We start from the raw sequence: 19,333 nt of genomic DNA, 5'->3' as shown, positions 1-19,333 counted from the left end.
GCAAGTCATATATTTATCTGGCTAAATAAAATCCTTTCGATTTCATATGTACTTCATTTATTATTCTGACTTTTAATTCATCAATATTGTTTTCAGACCATACTTCACCCCGTCCAAGATAGAGTTCTCACTGTCCGGGAGAATGCAAGGTTGCAGGGTTTTCCGGATTATTATAAATTTAGTGGGTCGTTGAAACAGCGGTAGTTGCAACCAATTTTAATTATATTATTCATTATTTAACTTTGAAGTTTAAATAGTGTTTATTATCTAACATCATTGATGTATTCATTTAGGTACGTGCAAATTGGCAATGCAGTGGCAGTGCCAGTCAGCCGTGCACTGGGGTTTGGCTTAGGTCGAGCCCTTCAAAATATCACATCCGGTGGTCTGCTCTTTACTTTACCATCTAATTTCTTAATTGCTGGTCAGGAATGTCAGACCAATAGTCCTGATGAAGTGGAGAAGTGAACTGATATGGTACTGGATGATTGCCCCTGAAGGAGTTAGAGACACTAGTAAATATATATAGGCTAAGGCGTTGAAAACAATAAAGTTTACAAACCATAGTGAACAAGTTGAGTTCTTTTGACTTAGAAACATTAACTGGTATAGGCATATGCAATACATTTGTAATTTATTTATCAAAAATTTTGGTCGGTTCTATTCCTGTAATTAGTATTTGAATATATCATTTGCAATTGTTATGGATGGTTTATTAATTTTCTTTTTTTATTAAAATGTGTAACAGCTCTGAGAGTCCAATCTTGTGGTCGGTAACGAGTATGCTGTGGTGTAATGAAGAAATTACTTGAAAACATAGCGTTTTTATTGATGAAAGCTTGCTGGTCATTTCCTTTATTGTTCTGGGCTTGGAATAATATGTTCTGGGCCTGGTCGTGAGTCCCAACCTATGTTACTCCGACACTCGTAGGAAGCCATCGTATCCGTGTCCGACACGTATCCGACACCGACACGTACCCGACACGCGTACGATGCGTGTCAGACACGCCAGCTGGCATGTCCCCCTACCCGTCTGATACGGTCTCCGACACCTAGTTGACCCCTGCCGACACGGCTTGAAAAATCTGATACGGACGGGACACGGCAATAGGGTTTTCTTTCTCAGTTTCTCTCTGTCTGCAGCGCTACGCAGCAAAATCCAAAAAAAAAAAAAGAACGTGAGTTCTTTTCTCTTCCGCCGACAGCCATCTCTCTACCGAATACCGATTCTCTCCGTCTTCTCTCTCTACGCCTCCGGCCATCTCCTCTCCGCCGACAGCACTCGTCTCCTCTCCGTCTCCTCTCTCTCCGGCCATCTCTCTCCTCTCTACTGCCGGGTAAGCACTCCTCTCTCTCGGGCCATCTCTCTTATTTTACTTTGAAGCTATTATTTAGCTCGCCATAGGAACAAGCCTCTGTTAGCAAATAAACAGAATTGCTGGTTCATAGGAATTAAGAAACAATATTGATAGTTCTCTCAAATTAATAGCTACGATGTAGAATTTGGTTAATTCCAACATCCAATACTAATAGTTATGACTTTGAATTGAATGTAATGTTACCAAATTGTCAACAAGAATTAATAATTAAAAAATAAATAAAGAAAACAAAATGTCAAGAAGGTTGGATAACTTGCCCAAAATCAAGCATATATATGTAAAATCAGTTTGTTACTCGGAGAAGGTTGGATAACTTGTAACATGAGATTTGAATTAATAATATAATTAAAATAATAAATATATAATAGCTGTGTCGTATCCTCTATTTTTGAGAATTGCCGTGTCGCCGTACCCGTGTCGTATCCGACACGATACCCGTACCCGTGTCGTATCCGACACGATACCCGTACCCGTGTCGTATCCGACACGATACCCGTACCCGTATCCATGCAACATAGGTCCCAACGGTTGATAGGTTTGAATTTTCCACCGGAGAGGAACTTTCCAGAGAGAAAAGGAAGGCGAAAATTAAAAAAAGAAAAAAAAAATTGAAGGGAGCTCAAAATGTGTTATTGACAAGTGGGTCTCACCTGTCAGAAGTAATGTTCATTTTAATTCAGGTGAACAGTCGTCTTTAGACGAAGGATTAAGTATATATAATAGTTGTCTGGATCCGAATCCGTACGAATATTAAAGTGTCCATGCGCATTTCATCCCGACCGAATTATAGCTTGATTTCTGATCGAACGGTCCGATATAAACAGAAATATTCTGTCACCTCAGAGGTATCGCAGCTTCCATGTGAACTCGACCAAGTGTCCATGGGTTCAGCAGCTTCCAGCATTTCCTGTCTAATGGCTTATCGGGAAGTCAAGTCAAATTCACTCCTAGACACTTGGTTGACTCACAACCATTTAATTTCAATTGAATGGATCGATAGTTCTCCGGTGACACCTCGAACTCCCCCCAATAAAAATATAATAATAACTCTCACCGAATGGGGAGGATTTGTGTGTACGGATCCTCTCAAGTATCTCAAATTTTGATTCAGATACTGACCGTCTGATCAAAATCCGGGTGAACGAGGTGGAATGCACCGAGAACTTTAATAGTCATGCCAAAACAGATCTAACGGTCTAGATCTAAACCCAAAATGTGAGTTACTTTAGGTGAAATGAATTAATGATTTTCTCGTGCAGACAACGAAACAGAAATGAAACTAACGCTCTAACAGGTTCAACTGATGAGAGCATAAATAGGAGCAGCTCTTCACAGAGATCGAGAAGAAGTAACGAACTAGCGATGAGTGGGCTCACCGCGCGGTACAATCACCGCTTCCTCGCTGCGTCACTGCTTCGCACCATCGTGTTACTGTTCCTCGTTGCGAGGTCAAGTGGCGATGTCAGAAGTGAAGAGAAGAGCTACTACGGGAAGCTATCGGGGGTTATCATACCGGGTTTTGCCTCGACAAAGCTCAGAGCGTGGTCTGTGCTCGATTGTCCATACTCCCCTTTCGATTTCAACCCGCTCGATGCAGTCTGGCTTGATACTACCAAGGTAATTAATTACATACACTCCATAATTTGTACTTTTGATGTTTTCTAGTAAATTATTAGATCCCTTTTAGTGTTAGTCTATTGTTACTTATATATGGATGTAATTATTAAGCAATGTATTGGAGTATTGGAGTATCCTTTCATACAGTTAATGCAAAGTTTTAGATATTTAGGAGCGATTTTAATGTTCTTTTTTCTTCTTATATTGATGTTCATAGACTAGTTATTAGTTCAAGCTCATCAATTGATTTACTCGTATACTTTTCTTTTAGTGCTAAAAGTTATCACTTATCGCCACTTCTTTCTTCACTATTTTCTTACTATTTAAAACTGCAGTTATTGTCAGCTGTCAATTGCTGGTTAAAATGCATGGTATTGGATCCTTACACCCAAAGTGATCATCCAGACTGCAAATCCAGACCTGATATTGGTCTTTCAGCTATCACAGAGCTTGATCCGGGCTATATAACTGGTACAAAATATATCTAGTGAATTTCTGATATTATCTGATCTTCTTTTCCAGTACAATTAATAGTTCTTAGTGTCCTTGACATATAGGTTATGTAAGAATTAAGCTTTGTAAACAAAAAATAAGATTTTCCAATTGAAATTTTCAAACTTCTACTATTATTATATTATATTATATTATATTATATTATAATATATGATTCCTTTTTTATTGATTCTAGGTCCTCTATCATCTGTCTGGAAGGAATGGTTAAAATGGTGTGTGGAGTTTGGAATTGAGGCAAATGCAATAATCGCAGCTCCATATGATTGGAGGCTAGCACCTTCTACGCTTGAAGAGAGAGATCTTTATTTTCATAAACTCAAGTGAGTATCATAGTTCGATCTTTTTGCATATGTTAGAACTACAACAATGGAAACCGTGAATTGAAGCCAACATGTTTTGATTATTACCCTTTGGCAGAAGACAATGGTGTATCCTTACTGTCTATTAATTTACTTATTTATTGATAAATGCTCGCAACATCATAATTGAAACAGCCAAAGATCCCAAGCTCTACACAATCAAGAATGGTACAATAGACTGGAAAAGTTATGTACCATATTGAATCTAAAATGGTACTAAAGAGAATTATATCAGGCTAGTTTTGACTTTTGAGAGATTTTTAGTGATCCTTAATACGGTGGTAAGATTCATCTTTTCCTTGTACATCTGCAACATATGTTCATTTTAGCCTATTTTTTATTCTACAGAATAACATTTGAGACAGCACTGAAGCTGCGTGGTGGGCCCTCCTTTGTATTTGCTCATTCTATGGGAAACAATGTGTTTCGGTACTTTCTGGAATGGTTGAAGCTTGAGATTGCCCCAAAACACTATATCCAATGGCTTGATGAACATATTCTAGCCTATTTTGCAGTTGGTACATGACATCCATATTTATCTTAATTAATTTGTACTCATTGCAAACCAGCTATATATTATAAAAAAAACTAACTGGTCTGGTATTGGCTGTTTAGTCCACATTTAAGTATTTTGTCTGTTCACAAAGTCTGTGTGGATGGAACTCAAAACTTAGGGTCTCATTAGAAGTCAAATCTATTCATAGAAGGAAAGAGAAAAATGCATTTCTTATTAGATAAATATGACACATTACTGGTCTTATTACGAGTATTCCCAGTACTTGTCTAAAAATATTTGATCTTATGGTGTGGATATGTGACTCAGGTGCTCCACTTCTTGGTGCAACTGAATCAGTCAAAGCCACTCTTTCTGGTAATACATTCGGTCTTCCACTTAATGAGGTCTGTTTTCTCAAGCTTTTTTCCTGGTAATTTAGTATTTCTTATCTAATATTGGGTTATTAGCAATTGTATCAGACAAAAATATGCTTTAGGAGATTCATTTCTTTTTCCTCAAAGAGGGCTAAATTTTAAGGGGGATTTGTTACTTTTCATTGGAGAATAAATTGTGAATATAATAATAGACTTGTGGCTGGTTTACATCTGACGGCATTAACTTTTAATGGTGGCAAACACGACAGTCTTGGTGTCTAATCATTGGTTTCGTCCAGTACTGAGCATGACTTAGGAGACTATTTACCTTTTGGGAAAATATTTAAATCAAATTTAATGTTAATCCAGATAAGATTCGATGTTCATTATTAAACAGTTTCATTACTGGTCTTGAGTGGCAACAACGGTACCTTCCTGTAACTGTGTTTTAAGTTTTAACAGCTAGCATCCAGATGATTGGCAACCTCTGGGATATAAAATTGGAATATTTTTGGTGAAAACTTACTCAATTTGATTAGATAAAATAATCTAAACATGTATTGACTTAATTCTACAGGGAACAGCACGGTTGATGTATAACTCATATGGGTCATCAATGTGGCTTAACCCGTTCTCACACCACTGCAGAGCGGATAATATACAGTGGAAGTGGAAGCGTTTTTTTGAGGGGAAGGAAGGTGATCGGCACAAGTACCACTGTGAAGAGAAAGAGTCCCATTCGGGCTGGCCGAACTGGCCCACTGACCTCATCAATATCGAGATCCCCACATATCCAGGTTTCAATCTTCTCTCTCTTTGTTTTGTCCTATTCTTTGTGGAAATTTTAGTTTGCCCCAAAAATGAACAAAAGTTTCATGAAGCACATCCAGATCATGGAAAGGTTATCAAGGAATGCTAGAGTAAACTATGTGTTATGGCTACACTGGACACCTCCAGTTCTCCAACGTCTTCATCAGAAGATTATTCTCCTTGTCTCAGTTTCTCGCGCTTCCTACACCCTTGATTTAGTTAATACTCACCATAGCTTAGTTAACCATGGTTAATGTAAATCATAGTTAGAGATTTCAGATTGCTTTATATACAGAAACCTTGTTTTCAGTTTAATTGTAGAATCAATGAATAGAAATCTTTTCAAACTATCTTCCTCTCATTCAAAGTTATACTATGTAAAGTGGCATATTGGATGGAAACATTTTACTAGACCAAAGAAACTGCTAAGGTTCTATGGTTCTTCTGGTAACACTAGTTTGATGGCTTAATACAGTTCTTTCTTTAAATACAATTTTGGTCCTTGCCTATCTGTTTGTAATACAAATTTTTAATCAGCACCCAGTTGGCCCATCCTTGTCCAATTCTAAATTTTGGTTGGCTCGAGTTATAAAGTGACACTAAACTAATTATTACTGTAGTACATGTGATTGAGGTATAAGGAACTCTGAACCTGAACTATGCCATATTTTACTGCACCCTACTTAATGCCATACTCTGATGTCTGGCAAACAGAAATAAATGGTTAATGGAAAAACCAATAGTACATGTGTTCTTTCTATTTCAGATATAGAGGCATACCCTACAATGCCGATGGCACAAGTGGCTCAAAACATGACATCTCTGATGGAACAAGACTTAGATCCCATCCTCTTGTCTTTTTCTCCAAAGGAACTCTCTGATGGCACCATGTTCAAAGCAATTGAGCGATTTGAACCTGAAAGTAGCAGGCTCATTTATCAGCTAGAAAAGTAATGAGCAAATTATGTTTCTATTACTATGCTTCTCAGCTGCTGGATTAGGACTTCACATAATCCTAATTGCTGCATAAAACACAAATAAACAGAAATGGAGAAAAAAGAAAAAGAAAAAAGATTTGATTGTTTACATTTATTAATTTCCAATTGCTGTTGTACTACCGTCATAAAATTTGAGCAAAATTGGGACGATTTTATATCTTCTATAACATTGTTTCACCAAATGGATTTAAAAAGTTCTAAAAATGGAAATAAGAAGAAATTCAAATTTCACTTGCGTATATGATAGTAGTTTGGATTCAGGTATTACAAGAATGACCCGGTGCTGAATCCACTAACCCCTTGGGAGAGACCTCCGCTAAAGAACATATTTTGCATTTATGGAATTGATTCCAAGACAGAGGTTAGTTGGTTTTCAAAGATTTCAAATATGGCTGTTACATATACTAACATGTAGACTGCAAGATGTAGTATTGTTGGTTTAGAATGATCTTTTTTGGAAGTTAATTTATTTGTTTAGGGCTTTTAATGAGAACCTTTTTGGCTGGGCTTAGTGTTCAGAGCCAAAACTAAGTCATTTTTGTTTTAGTTGTTATTCTTATCAATCAGAATAACATTATTTTTTTTTTTTTCCTGTTATCATGAAGGTTGGATACTATTTTGCACCGAGTGGGAAGCCGTACCCTGACAACTGGCTTATAACTGATGTGTTATATGAATTCGAAGGAACCCTTCTCTCAAGGCAGGTATCATGGAAACAATAGGAATTATTGTTTTATGCTCTTTACTTCTTTGCTAATATCGAAAGGTACATAAATGATAAGGAACCAACCCCCCCCCCCCCCCCCCACACACACACACACACACTCCCACACACAAACCCACCCACCCACCTCGTATTTGCCTATGAGATCTTTCTAATCTTCAGAAGTTTTTCATTTATCAGATCTGGCATACCTGTTTCTGGAAATGCTAGTGAGACTAGTGGAGATGGAGTGGTATGTAACACTTATCTTAAAATTTCAAATGCTCCTGAACTTGAGTTTCAAGCTGTTGACCAGGATTGATGTATTTTACTTACAGGTTCCTTACAATTCCCTCTCATGGTGCAAAAAATGGCTGGGTCCTAAAGTGAATATTACTAGAGCTCCCCAGGTACTTCCATTTTAGTATCCTACAATATCATTTAGTAACTTTTAGATAGTTGTGATGGTCTTTTACTTCATCTAATTATAGCTAAAATTGACTGGATTACAATTTCATCTTTTGCTTTGATTAACTTTGTGTTAGAGCCTCCGTTTAGCCCAGATTTAGCAATATTAACCCAACTAAGTATATAATAAAGCTGATGTGTCGCCTTACACTACTGGCACTTCCAAAGATGAAAATCTCATCTCTGGCAACCAGCAAACGGCCTATTAAACCATTTTGACGGATTCCCTGATTTCACAATACTAAAGAGTGACAGAAAAAGGGTAGCATTACATCTTGGTACTGGGGAATATGTACTGCAGCATGATAATGTACTATAACACTGAGAAATAATGAATGAATTAATCGAGTAACTTCTGAGATATGAGCATATGCTTGGGTGTTTGACTTTTATGAATAGTCCAAAACTCAATTTATATTAATTTTGAGACTTCTTGATCTGCTCCTTTTTTTTCTAGGTGGATTTTCTTTTGACGGGTGTGTTTCTGTGTGCTTGTGCAGGCTGAGCATGATGGGTCTGACGTGCAGGTAAAGCTAAATGTAAATCACCATGCAGACCATGATGTACTTCCAAATATGACAAGGGCTCCTCGGGTTAAGTACATAACCTATTATGAAGATGCTGAGAGCCTTCCTGGGTCAAGGACAGCTGTCTGGGAGATCGACAAAGGTTAATCTTTTGTTTTACCCCCTTTTTTTTCCTTTTTTACCCCTAGAAAGGAATGTTTTAGCCTTACCATACTGTGTTTGATGGTGATGTTCACACAAGAATTGATGTTATGGGAACAACATAAATTAGATTTTTCAAATTTGTGAAGAAAGTAAAGATGCTTTTTTGTTTTCAAAATTTAGCAGCAAGTAATTATATAACATGGAGATGTAGCTTTCTAGGAGAAGTTTGATAATTTTTGTTTAGCATATTTATGCAATGAATTAGTCTGTATGATATCTCTGTAAAATATGATAAGTTTATATTAGTATATTAAGATATTTATGGAAAACAAGGATGCTGTCTTAAAAGATGGTTTAAGAAGGTCGAACAGTAATGTGTTGTCAATTATATAAATTGTTGTGTAATTATCACATACTTGTTAGATCTGCCAATTTATTCTAATTGTAACTCTGTAATGGCCTCACTTTTCAAGAATACCCTTACTGATTGCTCAACACGTAAAGGGAAGTATTGATAACAAATATTCATAGAATAAGAACAGAATGAGAGCCTGATGTTTGCACTCATAGATCATTTCAATTAATTCCTGAATTTATTGGGGAAAAAATGAAGTACTACTAAACAACAAAGATATTCTCATCCCTTTGCACATATATAAGAACCAGAAAACAAAGATTTATAGAAAGCAAAACAATAAGACTTACCGCTTGGGACGTACTGTAGTATGGAAAAAGAATTTATTGTATGCTGTTTAGTTGACCTGGGACGTACTGTAGTATGAAAAAAGAATTTAGTGTATGCTTTTTAGTTGACCAGAAATTTTTATCTATAAGCAGCAAATCATAGGAATATTGTGAGGTTGCAAGTTCTGATGCGTGAGCTCTGGCTTCAAATGTGGCATGAGCTCCATCCTGATGCCACATCCAAGTTTGTGACCAAGGGTATATACTATGTTTTTATCTTTCTCTCTCTCTTTATGCAAAAATTACATTGATTGTACATATTTTGCTGATTTCATTTTCTGAACAGCTGTGCGAGGTCCGCTACGAGATGTTGACTGTTACTGGGATTATGGAAAGGCTCGATGCGCTTGGCCTGATCACTGTGAATACAGGTTTACTGTTATCATTTCTCTGCCTCCCCCCTCTCTCTCTTTCTCTCTCTCAAAAGACTTGACAGTGGCAGTTAAGTTGTTTTATACATCAACACAGTTTTACAGATACATCATGCAATACATCACAGCACATCTCTCTCTCTCTATGTGGAATTATTCAACACTGCATTTTTGCGATTGCAGATATGCTTTTGGTGATGTGCACCTAGGACAGAGTTGCCGACTAAAGAAATCCGCTGTCAATCTCCTCCTCCAGTACTTAGAGTGGTATGTTTTCCTTCTCACCTATCCATTCCAGATTTAAATACATTTCAGTTAGATCCTGTATCAGTATGGACCAGTCAATTATATATCATTACCATTGGGGTACCAACAAGATCACATAAAACATGCGTCTTTTTTCAATTTATTTCTGTGTTAGATAATATACGAATCAGATCTCCTACAGGCAATTCTTAGCTGGCATGCTCATGTACTGGTTTTAGGGTAATCCTTCTCATGCTGACCAAAACCAAATTTTCTTATTGCAGATTGTTTTTTCTCCAACCATATTTTAGCAAGCAATGCAGCTTATTGACACGCTAAAGTGATACAACTGTTCTAGAGCACTCAATTCCTGAATAGCTTGATTTTGCAGTTCCAGAAAGAACACAAATGATTTCTTGAGATCAGTGCACATATTTTATAAGGAATTAGTTGACACGTCTGTTTGATTCAGCCAATAGCAATTGTTAATATGACATTATTTGAGCCTTACATACAATGTCATGTATATACATACGTTTTGTTCTCCTATTGGTTTTAGTTCAATTTGATTTAGATTTGAATTTCTCATAGTATAACATATAGAACCTATTTTGGAATATAACATTTGCACTTTTAATATTATCTGTTACAGTGCTAGGTGACTAAAATGGAAAGGAGTTCTGTTGGGTTGTTTGATGACCAAGTTGAGATGTTGATTGGGAGTTCAGCAGGAAAAAAAAGATTGAACTATTAGTTTTTCTGGGTAAATTTGATCTAGAACCACTAAAATTTGCTGCATTTTCCAACAAAGCCGCTTATAATTTGTTCCTCCACAATCAAATATTAAATTCAAGTTATGTCGATTCGTTCAATTCAAATAAAAGATTATGCAAGATGCATTGAAAGAAAAATCTCCCTTTTGTTTGTAGTAGAAGAAGATCACAAGGAGAAATTAACCACATAGGAAACGGAAATTCTAAATACTAGACCAATTTTTGGAACTTGTAAGATCCGAAGTTCATTCCTACTTACTGAGCTGCAGTTCAACATCTATAGTATAGCTGGGTAGTTTGTTGCTTGCTATCTGTTTCTTTCTCATATAAAAACTTTTTCCTTTATTTCTCTGCTGTTGTTAGGGTTGTATGTGTAAACGGCTTGATCTTTTTTTTTTTTTTTTAAAAAAAAAGGTTAAACGGCTTGATGCCGCTAACAATTTCATTAATTAAAAAAAATATATATTTACAAAGTTTTATGGTAAACACCTCCCCTAGCATGTATAATTAATTGATCAATCCAATTCGAAGAATAAAGATTTAGATTTTAATTGTTAGGAATTTTGATTAACTAATCAAATAAATTATTTTGTTCTGCTGAAATTCGAACGGGTGACTTCTCACATGAAAGACATTGCCACTAGATCAAATAATAGTTTTTCAACAAACAAATTATTAATACATATCATGTCATAAAAGCTGAATAAAAGCCGACCAAATCGTTTCACTTTTTTTTTTCTTAGATATATTTGTTATTTTTATTTTATTAGAACTTGCTCTATGTAATTGTTACATTTTGTTGTATGTTATATTTTAAGTTGTATATGTTTCAATTATAATTTTTGTTACTTATATTTTTACAATAATTTTGTTTTATTGAAATCCACAAAATCCATAAAATTATAGTCTGAATAAGTTCAGATTTAATGGTTGTTACTTAAATTGATCGATTACAAATTAAAAATATTATAACTCAATTATAATAAAACAAATTAATGAGAAAAAAACTACCTAATTTATTCTGTTTATGTTCCAGCTACCATACTGAAATAAATTAGCAAGACTGCTATCTAAAGTATAAACAATCTATGGAGATGAAAAACACAAGTACACAAAATCAACAAATATATTTTTTTATTATGAGCTGTGATTTTCGACTTAGATCTGTCAATTTAAATTTGAGTTAGATCCTTTAATTAAAATAAAATAATTGAATAACACTGCTATTCTTGCACAAACTACCCTAACGCATGACACTATCATTAGATTTAGTTTATATCTATAAATGATGATTTCTTTTACAAACATATATTCTCACTTTCAGCTTTGTTTAGTTCCTTGAACAAGTGCATCACAAATTAATAGACTTTTGAGCGCCCACTGTGCCTTATCAATCATACAAATGAAGTGATTTGCATTGTTTGTTCGATTTCCATACAAATGATTGAGGATTATCGTAGTCGGCTTGAGAATTTTTCGAAGAGGTACCACTACTACACTAGCTGCTTTGCAGATTTGCAGTTTGTGATTGCCTCCTGCAACAAGAAAATAAGTTCATCCATGATTAACTTTGTATGAGAACAAAAAGTTATTTTATATCGGTTATACTGGTTTTATAGAAACTAGTATGGTCCGTTGGGCTCTACTTCCATCCATGACAGAAAAAGTAAGTGATAATTGATAATAAGAAAGGTGAAAACAAATATGAGAATGAGCAATTCACGCCTTTGTTATTAGAAAAAAAATTAACTTTTTTTCATTAGCAACACAATAAATGATAAAAACAATAAATTCTGACAGTTGGATTTTTTTTTTCTTTCTTAAGATTTGAAAAAATTTACAAGGTCGTAGTGGCAAAAAGTACAGCTATGAAAGAAGTGTATACCAATTCATTATCTCCTCCCTCTTTCTTTTCAATTTATTTATTGCTGACTGCATTTACAAAAATATCTTTAGTTATTTTTATAATTGATTGACCCCAATATCTCAAGAACAACTAATGTTCGAAGCAAATTAAATAAATAATTATATATATCTTGATTTGATATTGCAATTAATATAAATATAGATCGTTATTCAGCCAAGTCTCATTGTGGAGGTCTTTTGTGCGAGGGTTGTCATAATAAAAAGAAAAAGGAAGGGAGGAAAAGAATACAAGTAAAATTATTCAGATTTTTCATGTAATGCACTGTTCAAAGATACTATTGTCATGACCACTCATGTAAACAGTGAGCAATTGAAGACGAGAAAATTTTGCATGAAGAACGGTGTGACACACCCTTTAAATTTTTATTTTTATTTTTATTAACCGAAATCTATTTTTTTTTCTTAATCATTTATAAAATTTTGAAATTCTAAGTATTTAAATTATGAAGTATTAATTTAAAGAAAAATTAACAAAAATATATAGTGTATGCCACATGTCACCTTGCATGTTTACTCTAACTACCCCACTAATTTTTAACCCCTTAATAATTATATAAACTCTTTTATGTTCTTCACCGTGAATAAAAAAAAAAAATGAAATCGGAAAGAAAAAAGAAAATAAGAGAGAGAAAATTTTGTAATATGTCCGATTGAAGTTCCGATTCTACGTCGTGAATGGTTCTGAGCATATGATTGCAATCTGAATTGAATTTATAAAAATTTGGCGATCTGGTAATCAGACTTCCTTCTAACTTGTGTTTTCCTTTTGATCTGTTTGAATAATGTGTATTTTATTGTATCTATAGATGTTAGATTACGAGGGTATATTTGTATCTATAGATGTGGATTAATTCAAATATATTTGTAATATTATTATGATCAAGTCAGTTATATAGAAGCACGTCGTTAAATAATCAGTTATTGAATTTTATAGCAAACTTTCTATGACAAATGGAAACAAAAAAAAATGCATGAAACATAAATTTTGTTGGCCTCATTAAAATGGAATCAAAGTGGTCCGATGTCATCTGACCTGCATTCAGATTCGTGCATAGAATTTTAAAGTTTATGCGGATCAAGTGCACACAAATTGACTAGAGCCATCTGATCCGCACCAAAATTCACACGTACAATTTTAAAGATTCATACAGATCAAGTACGTACAAATTTTAACGCTAATCAAACGGCAACGACCAGACATCAGATCACCCCCATTTTCATTAAAATAGGATCATTGATAAAAGCAATTTTATTATTTTGTGAGTTACTCCTTTCATTAAGAAAATGGGATCATGGACTTAAATTATCTTGTATCAAGAATTAGATTTTTTAAATTGAACCAACAACAACAATAATATCATTGACAAGAAATGGCTCAATAAAACAGGATAATGTTTTTTTTTTTAAATTAACACTTCCTTTTGACTCAGCCAATAGCAATTGTCAGTTTGTCACCTTCAGACTTCAATTAATTATATATAGTTACATGAGTAGAACTAGGGTGTTCTTAATTTCACCGAGTTTCTTGTTGAACTCAAGTCTAAAACTTATCAAATTGAATTTAAACAACGAATTTGAACCGTTGAAACTCGTTTACTTTACGAGTGATGCGTCTACATGTAAAAAAATTAGTTTCGAAATTAATTTTGCAGAGAGTCTAGTGGTCAAAAAATGAATGAATTAAAATTAATTTATTAACCTTCTAATTTTGACCGCTTGACTTTACACTAAATTAATTCGAATGTTTAAAATTTTCCCATGTAGACGCATCAATCGTAGGATAGGCGGATTTCAACGGTTCGAATTCGTTATTTGAATTCAATTTGATAAATTTTAAACTTGAGTTTACCAAAGAGCTTGGTGAACTTAAGAACACCCTTTCTCATCATTTACACATTACATGATTGTATATAATCCGTTTTGGTCTCCCATTGGTTGTAGTTCAATTTGATTTATATTTGAATTTCTCATAGTACATGATCAAACTCTTATATTTTATATTAACCTGCTTCGAAATATGACATTGCATTTTTTTTAAAATATAATCTGGTAGTTTTTATTTTTTGGTCATCCAACATTTGTGTTAAAGAGTAGTTCAGCATATAAAGGAATTGGACTATTAGATTTTCTGGTTAAATTTGATCTAAAACCACTAAAATGTGTTGCATTTTTTCACAAATCCGCTTATGATTTGATCAATCCGACCAATCAGATTTGAAAAATAAAAGATTTACATCTTAATTGCTTGATTGAATTTTCACTAAACCCGACAAATAAATTATTTTTTTAGATAAAGATATATAGGAGGTCAAGCCTTCCAATTTTATTTATCATACATACGGTATTTCACGTGAAAAACATTGCTTTAATCATTAAACCAAATGTTTTTTTTTTCTCGATAAATAATTATTGATACGGATTTTATAATAAAAGTTGGGTGAAAGCTCACCAAACCTTTTCACATTATTTGTCTTAGAAATATTCGTTTATATAACTACAGTATGATAATATATTTATAAAAATAATAGGATATGTTATTATTATTTTCTTATTAGAACTTGCTCTATGTAATTGTTACATTTTGTTGCATGTTCCATGTTTTTTTGAAGTAGATTTTATAAAAAAAAAATGGAAGTAGGTTCCATGTTTAGTATGAGTATGTTATATTTTAGTTGTATAAGTTTCAATTATAATTTGTTGTTAATTATATTTTTACAATCATTTTGTTTTACTGAAGTCCACAACATTTGTAAAATCATAGCCTAAAATAAGTTTAGATTGAATATTTTTTTATTAAAATTTATCATCAGAGCAAGTTCTAAAAAAAAGATATGAGTTCGATCTGCACTAATTTGATGTTACATATTAAAAGAAAATTATTTTAGACAACTTGATTCCATAGTTTTTTTTTTTTAAAAGTTAGTGGCTGAATGTCTACTAATAATTATATTAATAACTGAAAATATTTACAACACTTGAATAAAAAGAATTATTTTAAAAAATAAACCTCTATTTTTCTCTATTCTAATCTTAACCCTCTCTATTTTACTATACACTAGAATAAAAATCTCTATTCCAGATCTATATATATCATTCTTATTCCTCTTGTTTCGATGTGAACTAATTCAATGTTCCATATTTACAAATAGAAAATATCATGATCCAACTATAATATGGCTTATACCTACGAATGATAATTTCTCAAAAAAAAAAAAAAAAAAAAATTGCGATAAGCTTTGTTAAAAATAACCTAGTGTAATTTAGTTCATGACACTGTAAATATTATTTTTATTAACGAAATCTGTAAATGACAATTGCCACCTCGCCCTCCAAAAAAAAAGGAAAATGGCTAAAGGAGAGGTGAACAACCCAAGTGTTTGTTATTAGAAAAGAAAATTATCTTTTGTTCATTAGCAACAAAATAAAAAATAAAAACCCTATAAAATTTGACAACAAAATAGCGTCTATAGCAGAGAGCTCTGTGCGGCCATGGCCATGAGGTTGGTCAAAATCATAACCCTAGTTTCCGGTCGCATCTCGCTTCGGCTTCGGCTTCGGCACTGTACTTCCATCTCTCTCGACAACTAAGTACAAAAATTGATGCAATTATACACAAAAGACCCCGCAAAAGCTAAAGAGTGATGCACAGCTCTAGACAAATTTGTTAAACATGCATGTTGTTGGAGAGATACCTTGCGAGCAGAGAGAGAGGTCATCGAGAGCGGCTTTGGCGACCTCAAGGCGGGAAGTGACAGTGCGGATCTTGGTTAGGCTGTCCTGCAAAAGGTTCAGCTCGAGATTCATTTCCTCCTGGATCGATCGGAGTTGATCGATGATCATATTCATCATCTCCGATAACCTAATCGAGACGCCGCCTGCTCCCGCCGCTGATCGTCGGAGGAGGAGATGGTTAAAAGTAGTTAGCAACTGGATTTGAGATGGGGATGTTTAGGGGACTGATATGGAATGCGGAGAATAAAGTCATTACTCTTTTATTAATATTCCCTTTTCATGATTTAATCAATTAAAATACTTATTAATATTAACAAACAAAATAAAATGACATTTTTATACTCTTGCACTGTATACCCTTCTTCTCTCTGCAATGAACTATTTTCTTCCGAGTTCTCTCTCAATTTTCAAAACAGAAGTCTCTATGCGGGTGCGGGGGGATATTAATTTCATGCTCAAAACTGTTTGCAACATGAATAAAAGCAATTTGCCAATTCAAAGATCATACGTTACTTTCATGAATTGGAGCTAGGATGTCACCTATGTAATTAATTCGTAAAATGGAGTTCCTGATGAATGAATATATGAAGCGGGTTGTGGTCCAATATCCAGTTTTGCTCAGTCTGAGGCTGAGCTTGGAGAAGCGGCTCATCCCTATGAACCTTGTCGGGAAGCTTCTCAAGTCGAAAGAGTTTTTAGTGGCAAATCAATCTTTTGTTACTTTTGCAAAATTAACTGACCAGCAGTTTGTGAACAAGTTTGTTCTCCCATATCAGCATGCTTTTCCTGGGCTCCTTCAAGCATATACAGATGCGTGTGCCGGAAAATTTGCTGGTATCGATTGGTTTAAGAGTATTTGACTGTTTTATCATGTTTGGTTAATCAGTTTGTTCTCTTCTTTTGCTTTGCTCCTTTTGACTTTCTCAAGTGACTGTAACTTTGTATTGGAATACAAAATTAATGTAAAACCATTTATTTTGTTGGGTTTTACTGTCAACTATATTGTGCTCATCTTGAATAGATCATGAATCGCTCTTTTAATTCGAACTACATTAGTTCTTTCTCATCATGTGTGCTTAGGATTGCAAACTTATGGTTATTGTTTATGAAACAATGAATCAAACTTGCAATTAGGGCTGAAAATAAAAGCTACTAAGAAACTGGTAAAACTGGCAGCGGTTTTTATGAGGGATATCTTTTAGATTTTGATGTACCTCCTCCTTAGAAGGGAAGGGCACATGATCAGGTACGTGAGAGGTGACTTCTTCTTTGATGATTCACCAATTTACCATAACTTATTTTTAGTACCAGTATTAATTGGTTATCGAATTTATATATATTATTACTGGCATGGATTAACTAATGGAGTTTCAGTTTTGAGTTTGAGTTTGATTACTGTCATCTGCTCCACAAAGCTAAACAAGTAGATTCTCAAGTTTTTATTGTTGTTTTATGCGTAATTTACTCCAGAATATATAGGTTCCGAAAGAAGTTTGGTTAACATCAGTACGATTTGATTGTATATAAGAACAGTGCCAGTTGAGAAACTACTGTATTTTAGTTTTCCTCTTAGTTTGGTTCATCTATGTTTATCCTGTGTGTTCCCTTAGTGCTCAATCCTTCTTTGAGCTGAACCTTTTAACCTGTATGCGTTAATGGCTACATGAGTACATTGATGAAAAATAGCTTTATTATTTTGTCAAGTAGTTGTTCCTAGTGTAATAGCGATCTGCTATTTGCGCTACGCGCTACAGTGCACGCTATGCTACATAGGCTTTTATATAAATGCTCAAACTGAAAATTAATTTTAAAGATCAATTTTTTCAAGATCCAGATTGATTTTGTTTTTAAATAGAGAAAAAAATAGATAGTTTATTCTATGATGCCTATGTTTTTTTTTAATAGAAAAAAATATATAATTTATGCTATGATGTTTAAGTTATTTTGAATGGAATAAGATAGTTTATGATATTATTAGAGATATTTTAAATATCAATTTAGACTTTGTGTTGGTTCAATATGAATATTCTAATTTCTTAATTAATTTTGTGCTACTTATTGCTCTATGAGACTTTAGATAATGTTGATAATTAGTAGAAATATAAAATATAATTTTTTAATTAAAAAATGATATGTAGGATAGCTTTTGCTATAGTTACGCTATTCGTAATAGTTTTTTTTTTAGCCTTTCCGTTATGACGCGATAATCGCTATTTAAAACCTTTGCTCTTGAAAGAAACATTGACTTTAAATTATTAATTAGCAACGTTGGCGATTGTTTTGCAATCAATTTTAAACCACCTTCCTTTTTTGTAACTTATTCTAATTTCAAATTGTAAGATCCATAAAATACTTTTAATGCCGGTGATATCTCAAATAGAATATTAATTAACAACTTTACAAAATTAACAACAAGAGGGTTCAAATATTTTAATTTTCTATGTCTGCATTATATCTCTATTTTAGAATGACAATATCTTAAATTTTAAATCTTAAATGTGAAAATAAATTTGTTGGATTTATCTATATCATTTTTCTATGTATACAAAAGATCACGGCATTTAATTTTTGTTTTTATTAGTATCAAGAACTTGTAAAAATACACTAGTACGGAAATCATTGAGTTTTCAACTTATTAATTCATGTAAAATCAAAATAAAAAAGTGTTAATTTTTAATATGCATGTAGAGAAAATAATATAGATCACATCTAACGGATTTAATTTAATATATAAAATTAAAAATTAAAAAGTAGAGGTATGATAGAGACAAAAAAAAAAAAAAGTATTTGAATCCTCATCAATTAACAATTACTCAATATACAATAATTATCATCATCACACTAACCATTTTGTAACCATCAACAATGATATGAACCGTCCATTTCTGAGTCAACGGGCGTGATGAAGTATTACCGTAAAACTGCGGTCCCCACTCCCCCCTGCCTTCTCACAGATCTACATGCACAAATTGAATTTTGATATCTACCATCCGATCTTAAATAAAAGGTCCAGATAACTTCGTAACAATTGGAAGAGGATCCGACGGAGAGGGTAAGGACTTTTTGCTTTATGCAGCGTGTACACCGTATGAAGCTCTGTTTAGATTCTTTAGTCGGTCCGCTGCATGAAGCTAAAACTACTCTGTACATATT

The 19,333-nt window shown here is 33.6% G+C and overlaps 1 protein-coding gene across 1 annotated transcript; it reads left to right on the top strand.

Annotated features, from left to right (window-relative positions):
• The first annotated feature begins 1,166 nt into the window (after positions 1–1,166).
• Positions 1,167–10,337, top strand: PSAT1 (phospholipid sterol acyl transferase 1). The gene is made up of 17 exons (XM_078296930.1): positions 1,167–1,337; positions 2,674–2,996; positions 3,332–3,467; positions 3,685–3,829; positions 4,217–4,386; positions 4,692–4,768; positions 5,316–5,535; positions 6,315–6,498; positions 6,808–6,907; positions 7,152–7,246; positions 7,451–7,502; positions 7,588–7,659; positions 8,218–8,386; positions 9,226–9,330; positions 9,419–9,503; positions 9,687–9,770; positions 10,034–10,337. Coding segments are annotated over exons 2-17 (1,950 nt in total). The 5' UTR covers positions 1,167–1,337; positions 2,674–2,741; the 3' UTR covers positions 10,035–10,337.
• Positions 10,338–19,333: the final 8,996 nt, after the last annotated feature.

This window comes from Carex rostrata, chromosome 32, assembly GCF_964058835.1.
Source record: "Carex rostrata chromosome 32, lpCarRost1.2, whole genome shotgun sequence".
Lineage (NCBI taxonomy): Eukaryota > Viridiplantae > Streptophyta > Magnoliopsida > Poales > Cyperaceae > Carex > Carex rostrata.
Note: the sequence above shows the minus strand (reverse complement) of the source record. Positions and strands in the feature narration are given on the sequence as shown.

Bases quoted from the DNA above. Each gene is read 5' to 3' on its own strand.
- PSAT1 (XM_078296930.1), top strand. From the start codon at position 2,742: ATGAGTGGGCTCACCGCGCGGTACAATCACCGCTTCCTCGCTGCGTCA. The intron at 4,769-5,315 runs GTCTGTTTTCTC...TTAATTCTACAG, and splicing joins TCGGTCTTCCACTTAATGAG to GGAACAGCACGGTTGATGTA. The intron at 6,908-7,151 runs GTTAGTTGGTTT...GTTATCATGAAG, and splicing joins GAATTGATTCCAAGACAGAG to GTTGGATACTATTTTGCACC.